Source organism: Haliaeetus leucocephalus, unplaced genomic scaffold (genome assembly GCF_000737465.1).
Source record: "Haliaeetus leucocephalus isolate CR32 unplaced genomic scaffold, Haliaeetus_leucocephalus-4.0 Scaffold339, whole genome shotgun sequence".
NCBI classification, from domain to species: Eukaryota; Metazoa; Chordata; class Aves; order Accipitriformes; family Accipitridae; genus Haliaeetus; species Haliaeetus leucocephalus.
The window spans coordinates 9435878-9462224 of record NW_010972775.1 but is presented as its reverse complement, the minus strand read 5'-3'; the positions used below and the strand labels follow the sequence as shown (position 1 = coordinate 9462224).

Sequence of the window (26347 nt, the reverse complement as noted above, 5' to 3'; positions counted from 1 at the left end):
CAACAGACTTATGGTTAGTGGATGGTATAATTAATCATCCTCACACTGCTAGACTATGAGGGCAGCAATGTATGACAAAGCAGATGCTGGATTACGGGAGAGAGGTAAAGCACAAGTATACAGGCACACTTGGAATGATGTAGAATGGGGAAAGGATGCATGAGCCCAATTTTGCTGGTAAAATACAGCAATTTAGCAGGGTTATGGTTAATATTTTGTACAGTGGAATAAATCTTATCTGTTTCTGTCAGGCCAAAAAGACTACTGATAGCAGAAGTTATATTCAGAGTTGAAATATTATTTGGAAAACACAGAGAACTCCTTTTCCCAGAGTCTTTTTCTTTCTGATCATTATACTCTCTATTTAATTCTCAAGGATCCATTTAAATTACAGGGATATTGGAGTAAGGAAAATAAAATTTCCTTGTTTATTGTATATTAAAAAATACTTTGAGTACTTTTGTGTGTACTATACTAGAGCAAATGAGATTGTCTCTACAACCAAGGACTTAGTCTTCAGAACTGGAAGGTGTTCATATACCCATAACATCATGTGGGCAAAAGAAGACAGATTGAGACAGAGTTCCAGCCTTTTATACTCCCTCCAAGAACCAGAGTATTTCTCCGTATAGCTATTCATAGTATTCAATGAATATTGTCTTTAAGGAAAAAATTACTTTTAGGTTTCCCAAAGACTTTTTATTTAAGACAAGTAGCATTTTATATACATACAGACAGTTTAAAAATGCTCAGTGAGTTATAAAAAATTATCTGGACTGACAACTTAAACCGTAAGACTATTACAAAATGATCTCCCATGTTGCTGCAGGCACAGACAGCTTCCAAATTAGGGCAGGATGCCTATCCTTGTACCACATTCATTTGGTTGGCAAAGCAAAAAACCAGTGACAGCCTGTGGTTTAAAAAACCTGAGACATAAACCTCTGAATAACAGGTTTTATATTAGAAATGGCAGTTCAGCTAGGCACTGCTGAAAGAAACAGTAATGATGATGGAAAGCACGCTTGCATTATGTACTGAAGCCTTAAAAATTGTGTGCTGCAAACATTAACTAAGTTTTTGCAACTCCTACAGTTTTGCTTAAATCCAATAGCATAATCAAGTACGACTTGCATTCCATTAGATTCAACAACTGGAGTTACTAGTGTAATTTTTAACAGTTTTGCATTTGTTTTAAACAGACACTTGCAGCTCGAAAATCTGGTATTTCCATGGCCATGCTCATCCGGACCTCCATAAACAATGATGAAATGGTAAGTGTTTTCAATGGCAGGTTTAAGCCATTTAAGTAATGGAGAAATTTTTATTCAGAGCTCTTCAGAAATTATTTCAGCCTTAGACATTCCAAACTGGATAAGACTGAGTGTATAAGCATTCCATTTATTGTGTAGGAACTTCCAGGGACCTTGAGCAGAATTTGCTGCCTGATCCACAGTGACAAGACCAGGTTTGCTTCTGCTGACTCACATCCATGATGGTCAGAAGAGACTAAGCAAGAAACCTTTGGTTTAAAAAATAGTTACTTGGGAAACCTTTTATTTTAAATTGTCCAGCGGCACCATGCTTTACCTGCAGTCTTTCGGCATCTGTCTCTCATCATCACACCATGAGTACAATTAGAATGACAGGACTTTGCAAGAAAGTTTCTGTGTGATTTCCACCCCCTCCCCAACCCCCCAGTCCATACAGGTGGCTGGGACGTTAATTGATTTTGTAAATGTAACTCATGCTAATAACATATGTGATTCAAGATAAAGAAATATTTAATTCATACAAGAAGTGAACAGGAGAATCTCTCGAAAAAAATATATTCTCATAGCTAGTAAAACCTGTGTGTTGTGGTTTTCAATTATTGACTTCACTTACATTTTGCAAAAGAAATTTATTTTAAAGAAAAACACAACAGGTGCCATTTTCTTCAGGAATACTTAAAGTGTGACGCAAGCGGATTTACATGGCTGAAGTAAGCAAAGCACTAATTGAAAGGAATAAAGACCTCTTTTGTGTTCCTTAAATTGCTAGTGCAAACATAGCCTTCTAGAATATATTTTGAAAAAAGTGTTGAATTTTTTTTACACTGTTGTTAAGCTCCATAGTAGAAGAATGGAAGAGCAGAACATGTTGACAGATACTCCGGAGACTGAAACCCATAGCACGAGCATACACACGTCCATCACTCTTCTCTGATTTATTGTGAACTTTCTGTGCCTATATGGTAATCATAAAGGAATAATTTGGTAGTGCTCAGGGGTGGATTGATGAGGTCGGAAACAGCTGGTGTTTGAAATGACCTTTCAGTAGAAGAGGTAGTTATTTTGTTTTTCTATCTCAAAATAGCAACAAAGGATGTTAGAATAAAGGATAACTATGGAATCTTAAAAAGAAGTTAAAGGCTGAGGGAAAATTATAGAGAACAAACTTATGCCATGTAAGTGGTGCAAAATGAAGACTTTTTCCATCTGTGTTATAGCTGCTACAAAAATATCTAAGTTCAGTAAAAGACCCAAAGATACTCCATATACTTTACTAAAAGATGTCAACTAAACAAACAAATAAAACCATTTATAAGTATTACTACCTTTTATGACAATAAATACAACTATTTGTTTACATGCCTCCCCTCAAGCAAAAAAACACCAGGCTGTGAATTTGGAGGGCTAAAGGTGAAAGTTTTGGAGATAATATTAATTGCCAACAAATGCAGGACAAGAAAGAATAATTTGGACTGCACTTACAGATTCTCACTTAAGTGGTACTGTTCAGGAGGAAAAAAGGCAGCAGCAAATCCACTTGAACAGCTCAATGTAAACATTTCTCCAATGCTTGCTGTCAATCAGGAGAAACTACTGAACTATGGCTCAGGAGAAATGGAAAGGGAAAAATAAGTTGAATGTATTTTTATGCCACTATACTCTTTGGCCTCCATTTGAACCAGGCCATATGAAAAACTGTGTACTAGTAATAGATATTTCTTAAGAAATCTTTAAATAAAAACATAAGTCCAAAGGCAGACAACAAATATAATTTAGAAACATAAAAGGGCATTTGATAAGAAAATGTAAAAAGCTAATTCAGAGAACAGATGAATAAGAGAAGCCTGTCTTATGCCAAGCCCCCATTAAACATACTAAAGAGAAGTAGGTACTCTTCAGAGCATAAATGTAACGGTACAGCCAGTAAAACCACTTGCAAGATATTTAAAACAAGTGAAAGGTACTACTTTTGTACTTGGTCTGTAAGTAGCCAGCAGAACTTAATGCCCTAAGGCATCATTAAAACTGAGTAGAGCAAGATTTGAAAACGATAAGAACAGACATTTTTCAGGCATAAAAGAGCTCTGCAGATACTCTCGACAAAACCAGATGAAGAAGTGCAGTCACCGCTGAGAGTTAAGGAAGAAAATCCCCTTTGGGCAAGTTATTCCTCTGATTAAAGCTTTTCTGGATTTTACTCTCCCTCAACTTTTTCTGGAGAGAATATTAGCAACTCTGACAGAAGCAGGTTATTTGGCTGATTAGATTCAGTATGGAAATTCTTTGAACAAATGCCTTTTATTAAAAATCAAATGCCACTTACTCCAAAAATTAAAACCTGAGGTTAAATGCTTTGCACGTTGCCACCTGACATTGCTATCCTTCTGGTATAACACATTCATGACACAGTGAGTTTGTATGTTCTCAGGCACTGATCCAAAGACATTTTAAGCAGTATCAAAGTATGAACTTCAGTGATGCTGAAACGTATGCTTTCAATTGAGCATTTGTTTAATTGCTTTGCTGAACAAAGAGGCAGAGCTGCAAGTTTGTGAAAATAATACATTGATGACACTGAAAAAGTATCTTAAGTAGTATATGACAAATAAACTTCACTTTGGAGGATAAGCATATATCCTAACTAAATAATCCTCCTATATATTAACAGTGCTAAATGTTGCCATGCCCAGAGCTCAGTGAATGCATATAATAGATATATTTAAACAGAGAAGAGTATTAGGAATGAAAGCTTCTAGATAGTAAGATAAATGAAATTCTCCTTTACAGTTGTAGTTTTCTTTATCAACAACAGTGGAAAGATCATGTTCAGCAGCAAAACCAATCTATAAATTGTGTCTTTCAGCTGAAAACTTCATTCACCCTCAGATGTTTATTTCAAGGCCTGTTGGACTGTGCCATTTCATTACTTAATGCCATTTCAGAAATAGATAAGTTACTGTCAAAATTCTAAAATTATTTATACTGTGAAAAAATAGTGAAGCTGAACAGGGTGAAAGGGCAGGATTTGTACTGATACTACTAGAGTTCAGAAGTGCGAGAGTATAATCTGCAAAGGAATCTTCAAAGACCTGGTGGTTTCTGAGAAACACAATACCTCAACAAGCTGCGTAAATTCACTTTAGGTTGTTTTTGAAGTTTTCTTTCTGATCTCTGTAGCTGGTAAGCTGTGACGTGGGAAGCAGGGGGTGAATAAATGCACAAAGGTGAAGTTTGCTGAGTTAGCTGGCCATGACTATCCCAGTCCTTCTTAGGCTCTGCCAAATCAAACCAGTGCAGAGCTTTGCTTGCTTTCAGGGGAGTTACTAGATGGCTAATTGTCTAGGATAAGCTAAGAAAGCACCTTGGAGAGCAATTCAATATTTGTTTTGGTCTTTATTGCTATACCAACTTCTTTTCTTAGTTCACTTCTACAATGTTCTCAGAGGTGCTAGGATCAAACGTCCATGAAATGTCTGACCACATGTTTTTTGGCCACACTTCACAGGATGGATGTTGTCTTTAGCATATGACTATGAACTTCAGTAAGACCTGTTGCAGCCTAAGCTACTTAACATTTGTTTTTTGTTATTTGTAGTGCTTGAACCTATGAATCAGTAGATTTATGACTACATGATAATGATTCTCCTGTGGTAGCAAAAGTCCTTTAATTGACACATCTGATTGTGCAACATTATACGGATATGCACACAAAAAAAAATATTTTTTTTCAGACAATTTATTATTAGCAGAATTTCTCACGTTTGAGTGGAGATGCAGATAAATAAAATCAAATGCATGTCAGCATGTTGTTAGGCTAATATCTTGTATTTGCCATATACTTACCACAGCTAAATATTAAAATTATAGGAGTGTTAATAAATGCTTAACTGAGTAAGTCAGCCTTGCTTTCTATACTGTTCTATTTCTATCTGTGTGGTGGTAATTTTAAAGCTCGTATGGACAAACAACACAAATTCCGAAATGTTGTTCCCCAGTTTGCTACAGCTACACAGCCAGCATTACAGCTACCTTGCATTATATCCACACAAGATGAAGAGATGGTATGACAGACTTTCAGAAATATCCCACTTCCCACTGTACTACCTTTTTTAATATGGTTTCTTCTTTCTAAATGAAACAATTTATTAACTTAGAAGGGAACAGGTCTAGAACTTCTAATAGATTTATGGCAGCCATGTGTGCATTTGAGGGGGGGAACCCATACACACAAAAAAACCCCAAGGTCATATTTTTGTGTGGTACCAAGTGCTGCCTACAGGCTGCTGAGTTTTTCGTATTCCCAATAAATAACTGGACTTAGAAGATCTGGGTGCCTGAAAACAAAGCTCAAATGAACAAATCAGACCATTGTGGCCATGTAACCCTATGTTTTGTATACAAAACTTCAGGGACTCCTTTGTTTTCACCTTATTAAGGGCTAAGGAGCTGAGATTCAGGTTGTTTGCAGTACTAATCAGTGAATAGGTGATAATTGTTTTTCTACTAGAACTGGTCATGGGTCCTATGCCAAAACAGTCCAGATTTTTGAGAGTATGGATCATTCTTTTTTACAGATAAAAAGCCTCTTGGTGCTTAAAAAGGAAGTAGTGAGTATGCTATTATAGGAATACAGAAAAAATGGAACTGTAAAATTGGCCCAGTTTTATCTGATGAGGAGATTATATAGACATGAAGTATTAAAGGATAGCACAGTATATAATCAAAGTACATTTTGTGCAGTGTGTCTAAGTTCCTGTAGAAAGATAAAAATTCAGAAGTAATGTGTTAGGTATTCACTTAAAAGGCACTAATGAATGTAATGCTAATGATTTTTTTTTTTTTTGCCTCAAAATATAAAAAATATATAGTACTATGTTAATTGACTGACCTGAGTCCAATTTAACTCTCCTGTTTCTGTAATCAGTCAAAAGAGTCATCCAGGGTTCTTTTGTCTTCAAAGTGCAAGGAAAAATGAGTGAATCAGTGTTTTGCAAATTAGTTCATACTTCTATGTATATTCAGATTTTTTGTAACATTGTAAGTGTAATGAGATATACTTTAGCTCCAGTTCACATGTATTAAGCAATACTTCAACAGAAGTCTTGGTTTATTTTTGTTCTTATCCAACAGAAAATACATGTCTTCAAGAAGACATTGCAGGCTTTGATCTATCCAATATCATCAACTACACCTCATAACTTTGAAGTTTGGACAGCTACAACTCCTACCTACTGTTATGAATGTGAAGGTCTACTTTGGGGCATAGCCAGACAAGGCATGAGATGCACCGAATGTGGTGTCAAATGCCATGAGAAGTGCCAAGACCTTCTAAATGCTGACTGTTTGCAGAGTGAGTATTTCCTGACAGCTAAAGCTTTGCTATACTTCACACCTTTGGATTTTGTGTGTACACTCAGATATTTCCTGAAATGAAGGGCCAGATCATCAGAAATCAGTGAAGGCATGTTGATGTTCATTGGCTGAGGAGCTAGCCAGAAACTTTATGAAATACCTACTTTTGGTTTTGTCCTTGGAACTTGCTGAAAGTTGCTGGTCAGTTACAAAATAATGTTTGGTAGCATCAGTATATTATTTACTTTTCACAGTCTATGGCTACATCCAGAGCAATTTGTTACATGAAGTAAACCCTCTTTGTTTTATTTTACTCAGAATACAAGAAATGTCAAAGCAAAGATAAAAAGATATATTCCTAATGCTTATTGTAGTCATATTAATATGCTGTAGAACAGACAAAAATATGAAAGAGTAAATAGGTTCTTGTCCCTTCAAAATACCAAACCATGGATGTGTAAGGGAAAAAAAATATTAGTCAGGAAGTCCTTTGAAACTAGAATTAGGGTGAAACAACCTTTTTCTTTGTTTTTTCACTGGCCAGATTGATTCCAGTCACCATGCATTCTCCTGCAAAAATATCTGAGGTGCATTTAAACCATACTTAAATTACAACACAATTACTACACAAGATTCTAAACAATAGAAAATCAAGACCTACAAACTTTCTGATATTCTGATTTTTTTGAATGGAAAGGGCTTTTACAACTCTGGAGTTACTCCACGTTGTTCACTGTTGATATGTTCCTGAGGGTTTACCTAGCTTGTACATGTAGGAAAAGTACATAGATGTTCCAGTCAGGTCTTCTTTCTTCCCTCTGTGTTCTCTGCGTGAGCAGCTGTCTCAAGGGATGGATTCTTGAGATTCATATTGTTCAGGAACTATAACTATATCTTGGAGCAACTGACCCCATGGAGCATAGATCAATGACAAATTTCTAAACCAAACTGCTTAATTGTGGTTAATTGTGATTCTACACTGTGGTTGAAACTGGGCTGTGTTTGACAGCTAAGCTTTTGACATAGTTTCACAAGTGAGAAAAGAATGTTTGCTTTGAAAATCAAATATTATAAAAATATATTGTGCAGCATTAATATGTTTGTTGGTGGTGAGTTTTCAAAAGTGTATAAAGCAAAGAAGATACTCATTCGTAGCTTCTTCAATAAGTGCAAATAACTTCCATTACCTGGATAGTAACAAAAAAAGGTATGCTTTCATAATGTCAGTTCCTGCTCACTCTTATTAACTAATTGTCCCATTTCATTCTAGGTACATTTTAAGACTAGCTAAAAATAATTAATTGCACATCAGCCCATTGATGTCTCTGTTTTAGGTAATCATTTGACACCCGAGTTCTGCTGGGAATCATTTGGCTTATTGTCCTGGTTTTGTCTGGGACAGAGTTAATTTTCTTCTTAGTAGCTAGTACAGTGTTTTGGATTTAGTGTGAGAATAATGTTGATAACACACTGGTGTTTTAGTTGTTGCTAAGTAGCACTTATCCTAAATTAAGGATTTTTTCAGTTTTCCATGCCCTGCCAGCAGGCAGGTATACAAGAAGCTGGGAGGGAGCACAGCCAGGATAGCTGACCTGAACTAGCTAAAGGGATATTCCATACCACAGAACATCATGCTCAGTATATAAACTGGGGGGGCGTTGGCTGGGAGGGGCGGATCGCCACTTGGGCATCAGTCAGCTGGTGGTGAGCAGTTGCATTATGCATCACTTGTCTTTTCTTCGTGTTTTTTTTTAATTTATTTTATTATATTCCTTTTCATTATTATTAGTAGTAGTAGTATTAGTATTATTAGTATTACATTTTCTTTTACTTTAGTTATTAAATCATTCTTATCTCGACCCACAATTGAATTTTTTTCAATTCTCCTCCCCATCCCACTGGGTGGGGGGAGTGAACGAGCAGCTGTGTGGTGCCTAGTTGTTGGCTGAGCTTAAACCACAACACTTATATTACATGGACTTAGAGGCATGAAAATCAGTTAAAAGAATGATGAGCTTGTACTTCTGCTGGCAACAGGATATGTGCAAGTCACTTGCCAACTAACTGCTCATTAAGTTGATGGAGGAAGTAGGAAGTAGAAATAGCTTTCCTAAATTTAATCTCTCCCCTCATGCACATCTTGTTTAGTACTATTTATGTACAGGAGGAAGAAAACATGGAGGAGGGGCACTGCATTGATTCTGATATTCTCAAAATGGAACATGGGATTCATCTTGCAGGAGGGCCTCCAAAACAAATCTGTATGGATTGCAGTGGATCTAACTGAAATTTACTTTCTGCACATTCCTCAAGGAATTGGGCTATTGCTGGATTTGGAGCTACGTTGCTTGAACTCTCATTTGCTTCTCCTTGAAAATGCTGATTGTATTCTGTGGCAGAGAGATAACTATCAAGTGTTCTATACAGTGTTGTGGGAATTCCCCTATCATAATTACATACATAATGGTCTAGAAATAAAACATAGCTGAAACTTTCTCCATCAGAAGGGGACGTTTTCTTTCTGAGGATTTAACAGAATAGCATATCATGTTCTAATGCATTGTTTCAGGAATATTTTTAATTTAAGAAAATCAGGATTGATTCACTCCATGAATGAGATGCATACAAGACATCTTGATTTGACAGTAGAGTAATGAAGTATTGCAAAGATCAAATGGTTATGAGCATTGTAACGATACCTTTCTGTTTGGAGGAACCTTTCTGTTGCTGTTAGTTGGGTTCTTTTTGTCTCGCATCTTGTTTCACATCTGTGAAAACCCTCCTCTATTCCACCAGGCTTCCCAACCTAGTTACTGCATGCCATTCAGTCCCTTTTTGAATTACATTAGAGGTAATTGGGAGGGTTTTTGTATTGAAAGTTTGATATGGCAAGCGCATTTATTTCTATCTCACGGATCGTCAGTGCTATAATGCACTCTACTAAGTACAGCAGAACACGCATCAATGGTGCATTCTAAAGAGATACCTCACATTCAATCACCCCTGATTTTAAGAATATTTAGACCTGACTTTTAGGATTTTGATTCATTTTTATCAGAGAAAACAGCAGTTAAGTCTTTGTCTTCTCATTCCTGCAGAAGTTTGCAGAGTAAAAAATGAAAACCTCCTGAGATGCCTGTGGAAGCTAGCATTTTAATCTATTTCTGCTATTTGAGAGTGTCACAGTTCAAACAGGAATTGTTACTAAAGCTATTTCTGCTCAGTTATAAAAGCATTGTGAGAAAAGCAAGATCCAAGATCATGTCCCTGACAATATCAGGGCTACGAGTTTCTTGCAGTCCTTATGTAGTCTATGATTTCTCATAGTAGAGAATAGTTAGAGAGATTGTTCTTTCTGAGACTTCTTAAAAGTGATGAAATCTCTTGTCATTGTACACACTGGAAAACAGCATTCAAGCCAGCTAGGCTCGAGTGTAATGCTTTTGTATTTCTGTTTGCATGACCTCCAGTCTGGTTGCAGTTCACCTTCTTCTGAGCAAGAGTACAGGAACTGATTCCAAGTGTAACTTTCTACAGCTGAGCTGTTTTTCAGGGTGCCACAACCATGCAAGTGACATGAGAGATGTATCCATCCCTGTAATAGTTGAATCTTGGCTAAAACTGAAAAGCTACAAAAGACACCCACAGTAAAAGTATCCTTTTTATCTTCCTTTTCACTTATCTGAAGAGAAACTCAGCCCAGAGGTTCCCTGGTCCATATCACCAGCCCAAAAAAACGTAACAAATGGTTCAGAGCACCATATTGCCTTTGAAGAATTTTTACAAATATATAAATGATAAGATAGAGAGAAAGCCTGCAAAAAATAAATAGGATTGGAAGTCATCTGTGGTGTAAACAGTTTGGAAACATTGAACAACTGAGTCTTGAATGAGTAAACCTCTAGAAGGCAAACTGCAGATACAAAAATATTTAACACACCTAAGGGATCCCAATCTTCCCATTAGTATGGAAATGTTTTTGAGCATCCTGTCATATTTTTTGCAACAGATGAATTGTTCAGTGAGTTTGAATATTATACTACTTTGAAAATGAGATTTATGTACTTTGTTTCATTTATGTTAAAAATATTTAACGTTCCATTGAAAAAATGAATTGACCAGTGCAGTTGGTTAAATCTGTATTGCTAAGAAAGCTGATGCTAACAGTATCATAAAGTGTAATGAATGTGGTGTACTGTGGTTATTTTTATCACAGTCATCCTTTTGGCCATCTCATAATCACTAGGACATATTGGCCTCCAAGCTTTGGGATTTATTTTTTTTTAATGTAATGGTTGTTAATGTAGACTGTAGAGATGAATTAACATCTCAAGAACTTTAAGGTCAATATCTAAGCTTGTTCTAAATTAGGTTTAAAAAAAATCAGCAGTACTTTCATTAGACCTCTCATCTTCAACAAGATATCCCTTTCTAGTAGTAGGTGCAATATTGAATCAGAATTGATTTCAATCATGTTGAGTTTGCATCAGTCCCTAGAGTAAAAGGGGCTTGTTAACTTCCTGTGCAATGTAAGTTACGATATTGTCTTAATTAGTCTGATCAATACTACATGAAAAGAGCTGTTGATAGAATGTCAGCAACAGAGGATGTAAAAACAGCTGCAGTAAATAATTTAGTATAAATAGAAGGCTATGCTGATTTTTCAGTAAAACTTAAAGGAAGTTGCGTTTTAATGCATATTCCAATTTTATCTGTATTGTCTCAGAAATCAGCAAGGTTTTCATTGTTGCCACTCAGATTGTGTCCATGGTTTATCATTTGATTATGATGTTGTATCTGTACTTCTTAAAGAAGGGCAGAAAATAAGAGAAAATGAAAAATGTTGCTTTCCTGCATCTTGCAAGAACCACCTGTCACGCTTTCCAGGCAGCTCAGCAATCATGTCTTTTGTGATAAAATCACTAGAGAATTCTTCAACTAGTATTTGGTTTCATGGTAGCGTTTAATTCTTTTTCTACCAATTCCCAGTTTTTCAGTGTGGAAAATCCTTAATCACTAGAACTTTGGTCTTCTGCATTCAAAAAAATGAGGTACTCGGACCAAGAGATTTTCAGGATTTCTCAAGATTTAATAGCCATGGAAAATACCTTGAAGAAGCTATATAATTCAGCCTTTTTGACAATCTGGAATCATTGGTATCTGGTATCTCATCCCACACTTTCCCAATCTTACAACATTATGGCTTCCTACTTTATTATATATATTTACATACAGTTCTTTCTTTTTTTTGTCCTCTGATGTGCTAAGAAACCTTCAGACACAATGAAAATAGTAAAGAAAACACAGCATAAAATATTTGTTTTGTAAGACTTCACTGAGATCTTATGCTGAAAGATAACCCTTTCCAACTCTATAGATGTGTTGATAATTTCTTCTTTAGCTATTGCAAGCTGAGAGTGCCTCAACAAAAAATGCCATTAAAAGAACATAATGGTGTTTGGTGGTATTGTAGAGAAGGAACTATGTTCCTCTTCAGTATTGAACTATCTGCATTCTAATTGCATAGGAAGTTGTTCAACATAATTTTGTCTTAATTTTACTATCCATTTAAAGGGAACAATAATATTTTGATCCTCCCAGGAGTTGAGGATGACTAGCTGGATGATGTTTTCACAACCTTTTGGAAGGGTAAAGTACTTACTGCTGCTAGTGATAATGATGATGATGATTGTCACACTCAGTGCCATAAGCGTGTAGCATTTAACAACATGAGCTAAAATTCAGCAATACTTATAGCAAGTGGTAATTGATTATAGAATTTGTAGTATTCTTGCATCTTGCTTTATATGTCAGTCTCATCAAGAGTTGAAATAGTCTGTTTAGCACTGCAGGAATTTAAATTTTTGTTTCCAACATTTGTGATATCATTCTGACTACACAAGTCTGATGTTTCTTTCCTTGTACCCAACTGCAAGATGGACATTTGTTTTTTTCAGTACACTTAGGTTATTGCAATACGATATGTATTGTAGGGACATTGATCAGAAACCCTTTCCTCTGACAGACAAAGAGCATTTTATAAGGAGAACTTCACTTCGGCTTTTAAAGGGCCTCTGAGATCAGTTTATGATTTTTAGAGAGAGAAATCTCTCCAGAGCTCTCCTGGGAAGAACTGTGAATAAAACCTGTAACAGCATGGTCTCCTTTTACTTTTTTTTTTTTTTTTTTTTTTTTTTTTTTTAAGCCAGTAAAAGCTGTAGTAGTTTTGATGTCTTGGATAAATCAGCAAATCACCTTAGTATTTTCTTTGTTTTCCAGACTTATTTTATAGGATAGACCTGACATGCTACCACAGGTTAATACAGCCTAGAAGTTATTCTCACATAGATAATATCCTTTGATCTCTTCCACCATCCTCATATATTTACTGAAATATTGATAATGACAATTTTACTGGAGAGAGGAACCTGTCCGTTCCATACCTGTGATATATTATTTTCTTGGGTGGTCACGCAAGAAGAGTTTTGCAAAAGGCCCTAAAGTTTAATATCACACAAGCACAGGTGTGGTGTCTAATAATTGAGTTTTAATACCACAATTTAGTGCCTACTGCTCAGCTTTCTTCCTTTTTATTCTTTTTTATGTTTTTTTTTCCCTGTATCTTTTTCTTTTTTTTTTTCTCTTTTTTTAAATGCTGGCATTTGGTAGTACTGTGAAAACAAAGCATGCTGTCAAGTTACGCTCCAGGTGAGTTATAGATCATTGCCAAGTTATCGGCAAAAGAGAGCCAAGTGTTGCTGCATCTCAGAACCAACCCTGCAATAGCTGTGTTCTGTTATTAGGTTTCCATCTGCATGACACAAGCCTTTGTAGCAAAGCAATACATTTCTTTCCTGAAAATATGTTGGGTTGAGTTAGAAGGTTCTCTACTTTCTACTGCCATGATATTTACATCTATTCATACATTTGCATCTTTCTATTTCATAAGAGGAAGGAGACTACTATTACCTCCCTTGAATCCTCTCCCTGGCTTGCAGCTCTTAAGAGCAGGGTAATGCAGGTTCACATCACTCTTAGTATGATGAATTTGCAAAATTAAAATTCATAAGTTTCTGTATCCCTATCTCACTCTTTCCAGAACCTCCTTTGTGTCTACTAGACACAGTATTCCTTGCAGAAATTCCCTGGGTTGTTTCAGAGTTAGAATTCTTGGCAAAGCATTCACTTCATTCAGCTGCAACCTGAGTATAATGTCCTGTCTACTCTTCCGGAGACGGGGCATAGAAGAGTGGCTTACATAGCCATCACAAGATTCCACTCTTAACATCGAGCTTTATGAAGTACTCCTTTGTTCATGCATGATGTTTAAAGAAGGGCTAGAGTGCACTACTGATCTGGAGTGAGGATGTCAAGTCAGTGTTACAGAAGTGTTTGACAGTTAGGGTAATCTTAAACTAATTTAAATGCTTAAATACAGTGAATGCTTACATTCAGTAAATTCTGAATGCTTTGTTAAATGGATTTATGTTATAATTCACTTTTTTTAAATGAACACTCTTCCAGGAAGGAATGAAAAACTTCCCATGAGTGCAGGCAGCATCAGCAAATACTGAGATGTATCTGGAAGCAGTCAAAAAATACCTGAAGCTGCTATGCCTATTTGTTTCTACTGTTCATTGGATTTCCACTGTGGGAGAGCATAGCAGGAGTCTAGATTAATGTCCTTACTGTCAAACTAAAAATTCTCTGAAAAATGTGGTGGAAACATTACCTGGTTTAAATACTGTTTCTATTAATTTGGGGGGCAGGGAAGTGTGTGTCCTAATCAACCAAGTATGGTTTCTTGTACCATCCTACTCCAAAATGAGAGAAAGGAATGAAAATATTATTATATCATGCTGACTCAGAAAAAAATGTAAGAAATTATTTGAAGAATTATTCATATATGCATTATGGAAGTTTAGCTAGTAACAGAGGCAAAGGAGAGAGCAGACAGACCCAGATACTGCACACTTCTACACAGCTTTCTGGCAGAATCAGTATGCCTAATTATATTAGAAATATTACTCACATGTTCAGATATTTTCACAGTACTGATCAGTACTGCATAGTAACGATTCAATAAATATTTCTAGGCATAACACATACCTGACTGAAGTTGAATATTAACCTGTCATGTTAAACTAAATCTATTGGTAATTTTAGGTATCACAAAGAATAAATATAAGAGGCTTGATATTATCCAGATAAAACACTTATCTCCTTTGAGTACTGCAGTACCAAGAATTGGCTGGAGACTCTAGAGGAGGAAAAAGAACTGATAGTAACTTTTTAATAAAAGTATTGACCTTTTCTCTCATTTCAGGAGCTGCTGAGAAAAGTTCCAAACATGGTGCAGAAGATAAAACACAGAATATTATTAGTGCTATGAAGGAAAGAATGAAGATTAGAGAGAAAAATAGACCAGAAGTGTTTGAAGTGATCCAGGAAATGTTTAATATTTCCAAAGAAGATTTTGTGCAATACACAAAAGCAGCAAAACAAAGTGTTTTGGATGGAACATCCAAATGGTCAGCAAAAATAACCATCACAGGTAAATTTTCTTCTGAACTGTTTGGTCTAAGAGCTCCTTCTTTCCTAGTCCCCTGGTTCGGGAATAAGATTTATTATAATTTAGAGCTGGAACCGTGTGTTCAGTTGCGTATTTGGTGTATCTATAAATGGTTGAATTTATAGCATCCTAACTGGAATAGTTTTAAGTTACAGCTCTTGGCAAAACTACTTTGTATTCCACTGCTCTAGGAAGGAAGATAAGTAAATGGTCTTGTTGCGTCTCCTCTACCTTCTACCAGTATCTTCTGCACTACTGCTGAATTTTTTGCCCCCAGCTACAAGAGTTAAAGTTCACAATTGCATTTCTGGGTTTTTAATGACTATAATGCTAACACTGCAGCTTACAATTCTAGACCCCATTGGTTTGAAACTCGTCATCCATTCTTGTTGCTTGACTAAGGGTGTGTTCCAGTTTACTGCTGCTGAGCCAGGGAAACCTGCACACCAGGAACATACTCAAGATTGCTTTCAATTGTGTTAGCCTGGTTGCTCGTAGAGATTTGCAGGTCCTCTGACTTTGATATTTCAGTCTTGAAATTAAAACCTTACTACAGAAAATCTAAATAAAAGTTCAGCTGACTACACAGGTCAACCTGACTTCATGTTATATTGGATTAGAGACAAATAGAGATTAAACTAAAAGGCCAAAAAATCAAAAGGCAGTGATGTGAAACAGTAAAGGACTCTGGTTAGATTTCACATCTAAATTAGCCTCAATTTTGTTTTAATGTCATGAAAAATAATAATCCCTCTTCTGATATTAAAAGTAAATTAAATATTTTCTCTTTCTCCAGGGTTTGCATTATTCCTGTTATGGGGGATAAGGATATAAACTTTAGGAACTTATTTTTAGCTTTTACTAGTCAGTTTTGCTAAAAATGAGTAAAACAAAAGCTATATTTTTTAAATAAACAATAGTGTGTACTTAAGTAAGACACATTTTTCTCACTTGCAGCAACTTGCATAAAAGCTGTGTTTAAGTCAGTTCTTGGTGCCTGATGTTTCACACCTGTACATATGGTAATTTTCCTAACGTATTTTACAAGATATTTTCCATATATCCTCTGTAAGATCAAACACATGCACACTTAAAAAAATACAGGAGTGTCCTTTACTACTCTTTTCTTTATGAAACAAGTGACTGGGATACCCTGAGTAGATAGATGGCATTATTTTAGCAAATTACTCAGTAAATGTGCAAATATTTTCAGGCGCTCTATCTTTTAGGTAAACATCACTTTACTAGCGTTGGCACAAAACTCACTTTTATTGCTGAATGGCTTAGTTCTTCTCTTCTAGAAGTAAAACTCATACTGATTTGAGTTGTGCAGAATCATGACCTAATAAATGAATCACAGAATAATTTAGGAAGTGATGTTGGAAGGGATTTCTGCAGTATATTCAAACCTTCTGCTAAAACCAGAGCTAACTTCAAAGTTAGATTAGCTTGCTCAGGGCTTTGTCCAGACTAGATTTGAAACTCTCCAAGGATGGAGATTCCACATTCTCTCTGGGAAACCTGTCCTACTTACTGGACAAGCTGTTTCAGTTATTAACCACTCGTATTGTAAAACTGTTTTCCTTATATCCAGCTGGGATTTCTATTGCTGCAGCTTGTAGCTATTACATCTTACTATTTCACTGTGTGCCTTTGAGAAGACTCCAGCTTCATAGAATCATAGGATAGTTTGGGTTGGAAGGGACCTTTAAAGTTCATCTAGTCCAACCCCTTGCAATGAACAGGGACATCCTCAACTAGATGGGCTTGTCTGGGAGCTTATGGTCTCTGTGACATGCTCTTTATGTAGTTGACGACTGCAGCTTGATTTCCTCTTAGCCTTCCTCTTCTCCAGGATAAGCAAACCCATTCCTTTCTCATATGTCATATGCCCCAATCCCCTAACCAAATTGGCAACCCTCCGTTGGACTTTCTCCAGTTTGTCAATCTTTTGCTGGGTAGCTTGAAAGTGCAGAAACAATATTTCATCTGGGTGTGGCCTCACAGGTGTCAAATAGATGCAAGTAAACACTTCCTTCAATTTGCTGACTATACCCTGAAGAGATAATGCAAGATTCTCTCTTCATGAGAGAATTTCCCACAACAAGTGAAGAAACTTAGAGGCAAACCTAAGCTAACTGTTGGATCTTAGAGAAATATGGAAAGAGAATCCAGACTTCCTGAGGAGCAAAATATTAATAATCTGCAGAGGGAATAGTGGTAATCTTTCCCTGCTGGTGTTTGAGATGTGTATTTCCATGTAAATAGCTTAGTATATGTCGTGCCCCAAGTTAGAGAAGACTGCTAATTCCTTCTCTAACTGGCATCATGTTCTACCCATCATTTAAAAAAAAAGAAACCAAACCTAAAAAATCAGTTTTGCTCTGCATTTACCCTTTACCCCAAAATTCCTAAGCCAGGTTGCAAGGTATTTGCTGCAGTCAAACTTGATGGCCATTGTGAAGTCTTTCTTCTTTACAGTCCTTAGAATGCTTGGAAATGACCATGAATATCCTCTGTACTGCACAGAGGTTTGCTGGTGACCTCATGGCAAAGTGTTAAAAGAGTTGTCGAACTTTGTCAGTTGGTTTGGACTGCTTAAAACTGAGTATGAAAATAAACTGGACTTAGACCCAGATCTTCAAATCACTGTATCACAAAGTGTTAAACCAATATTTTCAAAAATAATGAAGCATATTCAATCACATTGCTCTTACGAAAAGTATTATTATTAGTATTTTTTTTGTAATAGCCAAAAGGTTTTCTGTGACATTAATAAAATTTAAAATTTTAAAATATTATTTCACCTTTATCTCATCTTTTTTTAATTTCTGGGTTTGTGTATGTTTTATAATGTACATAATGTATTAGTGGTACATGTATATACTTTGTAAATAAATGAATGTATTTGGGTTGCATGCTCAAAAAATTTTACTATAATAGTCTTGGATTCCATGGCAATTTTTTTTATATATCAAGGAAGGGTCATTGAGAGATGGAATTGCCATTTTCAGTGTTGGCATTCAGGAGGTGAAGGAGAAAAGCATTTGTCAAGTGGACCACAAATTAATTACTCTGTGAGAGTTGGTGGGTGTGTTGTTAGTTATTCATGGCTCTGTAGTCCAAACTAAAGCCCAATCACATTTGGGGCAGTACATAAACTGTACCTGGAGCTGAAGAATAGCAGTATGTGCCAGAAGAAATCTAGGGAAAATCTGAGATTGTGAGTCAGATGGATTAGGAAAAATGGAGGCCATTCTGAAGGTTGTGGGACAGTGCATGAGACTCAGAGTAATTGAATTTTAGGACTGTCACCAAGCCCTGGGGACATGGAGAGGTATGTCAGGGAAAATATTTAACTCATATTCTTACTTTTAATTCTACCTCTAAAGGATACTCAGGCTGCCTTGTATTCAGGCCAGTAGAATAGTTAACAAATCTGGAAGACATTTTCTAAGCTGGCACTTAATTCTCCTGCATAAATAGGAGAGGAATACTTCCTTGCCTTCTAAAAATTTCCCTTTGGATTTACGGTGAATGGGGAAGTCAAAATATGTTCTAGTTCATTTCTAAGAGTTAGTCTTTTCAGTAATAAGATGTGTGAAAAAGTAACAGAAACTTACTTTTTTCACTGAAGTTGGCAGATATGACTGAACCCACACTGGGAGCTGATCTGCTGAGTAAGAAAGTGCCATTTCTCTGTAACTGGTTTTCTGAGAACACTGAGGGAGCTTCATTATCCAAAATGATTGACATTAGAGAATGTTAACTAAATGTTACCACTGAGGTGGTTTAAATAATATGTGCAAAATAATAAAACAAACTCTGCTGATGCTAGGATCCATGGCAAGTGTTTTAGCTGCAGCCCTCTGGGTTTGGTAGGCTGCTATTTGACAGTTCTGCTTTCTCCTTAGCTTTCCACTTTTATGAATTATGATGGAAAATCAAATTGTGTGTATTTATATTTAGCACAAAATGCATATACATTAACTATACACCCACAGTAACTGTCAGAAAGGCTGACAAATACATAAACAGTTAATGATAATTGATCAGAACTGTCACCCTGTCTGTGATAGAATAGGAAGTATTCTGAAAATCCTCATGGTTCATCTCTCACATGAGAAAAACAAATGACAAAGTCATAACCATTCCCCTCATGTTTAGTTTCATAATCCACAGTGCAGATTTCTCAAAATTGGGGGGGGGTATTTTGGAAATTTTAGTTTGGATCTTTGGAGACATTTTAGAAATATTTATTTATTTGGGAAGGGGGAATGGAAATTTTAGGGAATAATTAGACTCAAGCCAAGTTATACAACAACATTATATTATATTACTTGCCATGCTGATTAAACCAAAGTTCAAGAAGAGTATCTGAATGATGCATGGCAAGAAAAGTATTTGCTTTGTGCTCTGTAGTGAATCTTTAAATTTATTACTCTATTAAACCATAATTGTAAAGTTTATACAGTCCACAAGGGTCGTTAGACGAGCCTTGTCTATCTCCAGAGTAACAGACACTGGGGAAATTCATCCAGAAATCTTTGCTTCAGGAGCCCTCAGTTTGAGGGCTTTGTTTCCCATTGTCACTGTCTGATTTATGTCTTGGCAATGAAGGCTATGAGGGCTAAAGCACATTTCTCTCCTTTTGTTGCAGTTCTTTGTGCTCAGGGCTTACAGGCTAAGGACAAAACTGGCTCAAGTGACCCATATGTTACTGTGCAAGTTGGCAAAACCAAGCGGAGAACAAAGACTATTTTTGGAAACTTGAATCCAGTATGGGATGAAAAATTCTATTTGTAAGTATAGAAGATACTGTTGTTTCTTCCTTTTTAAATTTACATTTAGGTAATATAATGCTACCAAGTGAAATAATTACTTAATTTGAATACTGTGCATACTCATAGCATTAATAAATTAGCAAGTTCTGAATGGAGAGAGCATAGAAGTTTATTGTGACTTTATTATATAGTAATCATACAGCTCATAATTATGTCTTTGGGGGGATCTATTGGTGGTGTCTATTTGTCCTAATTTCTTAGGGACTTAAGTAACAGTTTTCAGACTTTGACCTATCATACCAAATGTTGGCATTATAAATGCTTTCCTGTGTCTCAGATGCTGACCTTGCGAGTTAAATGTGTTTTTATTCAACATTATGATTCTCCTAGGTGAAACTAGGGAATCTGATAGTAATTGGTATGCTTCAGACTCTGGCCTGGGCTGTTGGTAATATCTATCCTTTCCAAGACTGAGTGTTGTCCAGAAGTCTGATGTGGAGAGTATGGTATGATCCTCCTGTCTCGTTTCTTTGGCCACAGCCTCTGAACTGAATATGGCAGTTTCTTGTCAGCATATCACAGAAGTTCAACCCTGACCACAAAGTAGATGTTTCAGTCTGTAATATGTTGACTAAGGTTTGAATGTGATTTCATGCCAGTTCTAGTTCTGGCAATGTTCCTAGAACTTCTTTCAGAAAGACATGTTAGAGTACAGGGAATTCCAATTCACAGGTACTATACTCTTCCTTTCCTGAAAATACTGCTTTAGGGTACAACACATTCCTGACTGAGAATGTGACCAATCTGATAATAGTATCAATTTCCTCAGTGTTATTCCAATACATGTAACAAAAGTATTTCAGCATTTATTCTTTTCTCAGCTTGATTACTATGTGCTGCAATATATGATGTGCACTTAACCACTATTGTTAAAGCCAATTAAGAATTCTGAAAGGCTAATATAAACCCTAGATTTTCTTTGGAAAATTTTAAGTGAAACAGAACTGTTTATTTAGGCAGATTTTTTAGATTGTTCAGAAAAGTTTCAGTCTACCCTGAAAGCACCCACCACAGTATTATCACATGAAGTTAGTAGGTATTTCATGGAAGCTGTGTGAAAATACTAGTATAGTAAATTATGAAAAGAAAAAATTATTATAATAGAAACGGATATACAATTTCAGTGTTTGTCCAATACAACAGTTTTATTTGCATTTTTACTGAGAATATATGCAAACTATTGACATATAATAGTTTAGCCTTTGGTACTACGTTATGAGTCTAGTATGTTTATGCCTAATAGTGCTATTCAAAACCGGATGTTAATTTGATACAACTTGATGAAACCCTGTATCAGTGATGATAACAATGATGTGTCATTTTTTTAAGCAACCCTGAATTTATGAAGCAACAGCAGAACAGCTCAGGATCATGCAGACTGCCCAGTCAAGATTCAGAATCTCTAGTTAGTAGCCATGTGCAACAGAATTTCAAATAACCACTCACCACAATGTAAAATAATTGTCTTCAGGCTATAACACTGTTTAGCTGCTGCTTACCTTCCTTTCCTCCTATAAGGAAGATATCAGTTGTCATTATTTCTATCTACCTAAACCATTGAAACAATTTCTGTTAGGGCTCAAGCATTTGAAATAGAGCTCTGTTTTCTTCAAGAAGGTGCCATGTCATAACATGAGAGGTTACCTTCTTATCATGTAGCACAACAGCTATTTTCTCTTCCCGTTTTTTTCACTAAAAACTGCTACCTTATTGTTGAGGAGGTTATCATTTCGCTAGTGAGTTTGAAAGAGGTATGACCAAAGACGCCACTTTTATTTGTCTGGAATGCCTATTCCTTTCACATATTCAAATGCCAGTACTAGTAATGAATAGTTTATTCAGAGAAAACACACACTCAGAAACTTTTCACAGGCTTCCCCTATACAGACTATGTTTTCTTTTCAAGTTATTTGTGTTACTCCAGTAACAGTTGAAGTGTCACACCTCATTGAATGACTGTGAGTAACCAAAGATAGGAGATTAATTGCTTTCTTGCACTTAGTTGTATGAGTTGCATAGTGTCAAAAGTTGGATGAGCAATTAATCAAATTTGGTATGAAGTTTTAAATGTATTTTCTCAAAGATGTGAGTAGTGTTACCATAAAATCTCTGGAAACTTGAAATTTTTATTTTTTTTTCCACACAGCACTAAGTATTACTGTCATCTGCTGCTCTAGCAATAACATTAATAAAAAAAAACCCAAACCTTACTACAGCATAAATCTCTTGAGTAACTGCTTTGAACTGAATCCATTTTCAATCATTTTTATAGCACTTGTACTTTCTAAAATAAAGTTATCTCCATGACTTATTTAATGCATTGGATTTCAATTCAAAATATATAAGAATTTCTAAAGTGTATTAAATAAACTATAAATGTTTATCCACAAGATTAAATCTAAAGTTGATCATTATAACTATTTCATTGACTCAGGAATTTTCATTTAAATTAGGCTCTACTAGTGATATTTGATAGCCCTATTTAAAATCAAATACTAACTGTCATCATCACTCCTAAATGATAAATTGCAGAAATAAAATATATCTAAAAATTCTACAGTCATATATTTACTCATAATACCAAAATACTTGCTTAACTCTCCCCATCTGTTCCAAAACAAGGACTTGGAAAAAACATTGGCTCCCCACTGTGCATTTGCTGTGTTACAGCAGATAGAGTGAGGGCAGTGTTCTAGTTTGCAGAATGACACATAACCCTAATATGATTGTATGGTAAGCAGAGAGTGAATGTTTCTAACAAAACATAATGTAACCCTCTCCTAAATGACCATGGGACACTGGCATAGATTTTAACATGGGAACTCATAAACCATAACTAAAGTAGAGCTTACATACAGCTGCATGCATCTCAGTAAAAAAAACAAGACTATCAGAGGAAGAATTACATCTTTCCTTGAAATGTATATTTTTTGTACACAAGGTAAGTAAATAGGCCAGCAGATATTCCTTTAATGAATGTAATATAGGTGGTAAGGGCTTTGATCCTTTCTATTGGCATTATTAGAAAGGAGATAACAGAGAAGGTTTTATTTTTCAATAAAACATCAGTGTCAGGAGAGGTTTTTTTCAATGCCAGAGCAAAGGAAGAGTCTTGCAGCTATCTGTCACCTGTCTTCTTCTAGTTGAGTGTGACACCTGATATAGGAAAAGGGACTGCATTTTTATTTTTTAGTTATGAGGAAGAGATATTTTGGCTGTACAGTTTTCAGCTTTGTCTGTACAAAGATCTATACACTAATAAAAGTCTTCTCCACTCTCATTCTCTTTTTGACTATTTTCAACAGTTGATTGCTGAAATAATGGACATCTGCTTTTTCTGGCAGTGTTGTCTGGCAAGCACACATCTCCAAATTGCCTTGCAGATTTTGCAGGTATCATGTTTCCTCTGACCACTCATTAACACCTCAGATACAGTTGTATAATACAGAGGTCTTCCATGTAACAGGATGATTATTTTACATTACCTTATTCTTTCTATTTTGGCTGTCACTAGGCCACCATATGACTGATAAATAGCTTCATTGAGTGTCTATTAATCCTTTCATTGCATGAAAACATTTGATCTATTTGATTTAAATTAGACCCATGAGAAGGGTTTTTTGAAGACTGTGATTACTACCTGGCCAATATAATGATCATCACTAAACTGCTAGAATTTGTCTGATTTCTGACATTCTTGATGATTTCCTGGTGATATACTGAAAATACCAATGCAGACATAAAATCCAATAGAGAGAAAATTTACAATTGCTAGCAGGGAAAAAAAAATACCTGTTTGTTCAAACAAACTGGAATGTTGCTGAGAATTCTTACTGCTATATATTTTAGCAGAGAATACTGGGGAAAAGTATCCTCTAGCACCAGACAACATTGATGTAGATTAGAGACCATGATAGCTAAAGTCTGTGTGTTGGTCAGAGAAGCTGTTCGACTGCTTCATATTTTGGATATTTCAATCAAGAGTTTCTGATGAAGTGAGAATTTCTGGCAACTATTTGAGGCATCCAGCTGTGGATGTTCTTTCCTTAGAATTACTTCAAAAAGCAGCACTCACACAGTTTGTTTATACTGCAAAGAAATGATTTGTGGATTCATTTAAAGCAATACTTACTATAAGCAGCCATATATAGGAAATAAATACAACAAGAGGACCTTACCAAAGTCCTCCCTACTGTCATTTTATACATTCTTGATCAACTGAACTGGCTTGTAAAAAGTATAATCTTCACTGTACCTGAAGACAACAGGATTGGTTTACTGTTTAAATGGTGTTCCAGTTTCCAGTGATATCTAAACACAGTCTTGTAAGAATTGTTGAAACAGCTTAAGGATTGTTTCATAAGCAAGAGTATGTAACAGAGAATTATATTACAGAAAACCAACTGGGTAATAGAAAGCTGCAAATTAGTTTATTGGATTTATCTATTCTAAAAATTCTTCAGTAAGTAGCCAAGTCTCTGAGAGACATCCAACTAATTAAAATCACTGTATTTCACAGCCTCAGCCCAAACAAAGAGACCAGAACACCTCTAAGAACCAATTCAAATGATAAATTGTTTGTTCAGCAATAACGTTTTTCAGTTTCACAGTACAGCATGTTTGGACTGAGTCTGTTTTTTCAAACTGCTGTCAGTCCAGGTTGATTTTATACAACTCTCTTTTTGTTATGACAGAGTAAACTAATGCAAGAAAAGGCATAATTAGTCTCATTCTACTTTATCAGAAAGCATGGCCTGTGACCACACTGTTAGGACTGTCCAGACTAGAGAAGACACAAGTAGTGGAGGTATGGATGTCTTTAAACACATCCTTTCTCCTGCAGAGAGGAAAGGAATAATAACCTTTTTTCCGTGCTTTCTGCGTTATAGTAGAACAAGAACTAATAGGCACAAATTCCATTTAGAGAGGCTTAAATCAGACTTCAGAAAAAGTTTGCCAACAGTGAGACTAGTGAAGTACTGGAATAGATAGATTTCCTGAGAACTATGGAACTATCTCTGAACACTTAAGAACAGAGTGGACAGACTTCTTATAGCAATGCCATGGTTTTATCTGGTTCTCGCTTTCAGTAATGGTGATAATAATAAACATGAGGGTAATAGTAGTAATAAATGGCTTCCTGAACTTCATTTTACTACTATCTTCCATGACCGTGTGGTTTCTGTATACTTTTAGAACAAAATCTCTGTTACCACCTTCCATTCCCCACCTAGATTATATGACATCCAAGATAGCAAATTGGGAATAAAATTGAATAAGAATTTAGCAAGGTTCAACTCTTGGATTGTTTTATGTGCATTTCCTGCTATACAAACTGTATTCCTTATGCTTTTTGTAAGGGGGCTTACAAAAAGCAATGATCTCTCTTTTGCTATGGTTTTTTTTTCTAATTGTGCAATGTTTTGAGCTACTTTTTCACATACATACTTCATGCAGCCAAGTGGCACCTTGATTTTTATCTGTTTTCCAGTTAAGTCAGTGTTGACTCACTGAATGAATACAGCACTTAAGAGAACGAAATATTGTCTTCCAAAATCTATTCCTTTAGTTTGTGGAAGACATCTAAGGTATATGTAATGGTCTACAACTAAAGCAATATCCATCTGAAACAATTATATGAATAATAAATGTATTTATGCTTAGTATCACAAAGAGGTATGTATCATGTTTTCTTTACATGCCTTAATGAGCATATGTCCAAAAAGAATTCGGGTACTTTTGTAACAGAATAAACAGAAATAGACAGAGAAAGAAACTGAAAACAAAATACACGAAAAACAAAGGTTGTGTACTTCAATTACAGCAGACCACAGTGATTCTGCAGCAAGTGCTCTTACATAGGCAGGCTGGCAGTCTTCAGCTGAAGTAGCCTGTTGAAAATAAACAAAAAGATCTTCAGGTTTGTCCATCAACAACCAGAATGACTCCTCTGGAACTTTGGCAAGTCATGTTGGCTCTGGATTTGACATTTCTGGAAAGTTATGTAGGTGAATATTATTTGGATCTTGGAAATCCTCATTGGAGAGCAGAGAGATTGTTTACAGAAGAAACCTATCTCACACTTAGCTATTATTTTTTTTATAAACACTGTTGGAAATAAAAATGCCTGCTAGTGCTTCAGGAGGAAAAAAAGGCTAAATACATTTGGAAAAGGAGGAATGGGCACTACGGGAGAGAAGTAAGGAAGATACTTGTAGAGTGATTTAATCTGTCTGCAAATCATTATCCCAGTTGTAAAATTGCAGTAAAAATAGTATAATGCTTCCCTTTTTTACATTTCTTTG

The 26347-nt window shown here is 35.7% G+C and overlaps 1 protein-coding gene across 1 annotated transcript in view; it reads left to right on the top strand.

The window, feature by feature from the left end:
- Nucleotides 1-26347, top strand: part of UNC13C (unc-13 homolog C (C. elegans)) — a 191721-nt gene that overhangs the window by 47984 nt on the left and 117390 nt on the right. The window contains exons 6-9 of the mRNA XM_010571811.1: nucleotides 1203-1274; nucleotides 6405-6624; nucleotides 14953-15180; nucleotides 19859-20000. Of these exons, the coding sequence (XP_010570113.1) occupies nucleotides 1203-1274; nucleotides 6405-6624; nucleotides 14953-15180; nucleotides 19859-20000 (662 nt within the window). The remainder of the gene's footprint in view (nucleotides 1-1202; nucleotides 1275-6404; nucleotides 6625-14952; nucleotides 15181-19858; nucleotides 20001-26347) is intronic.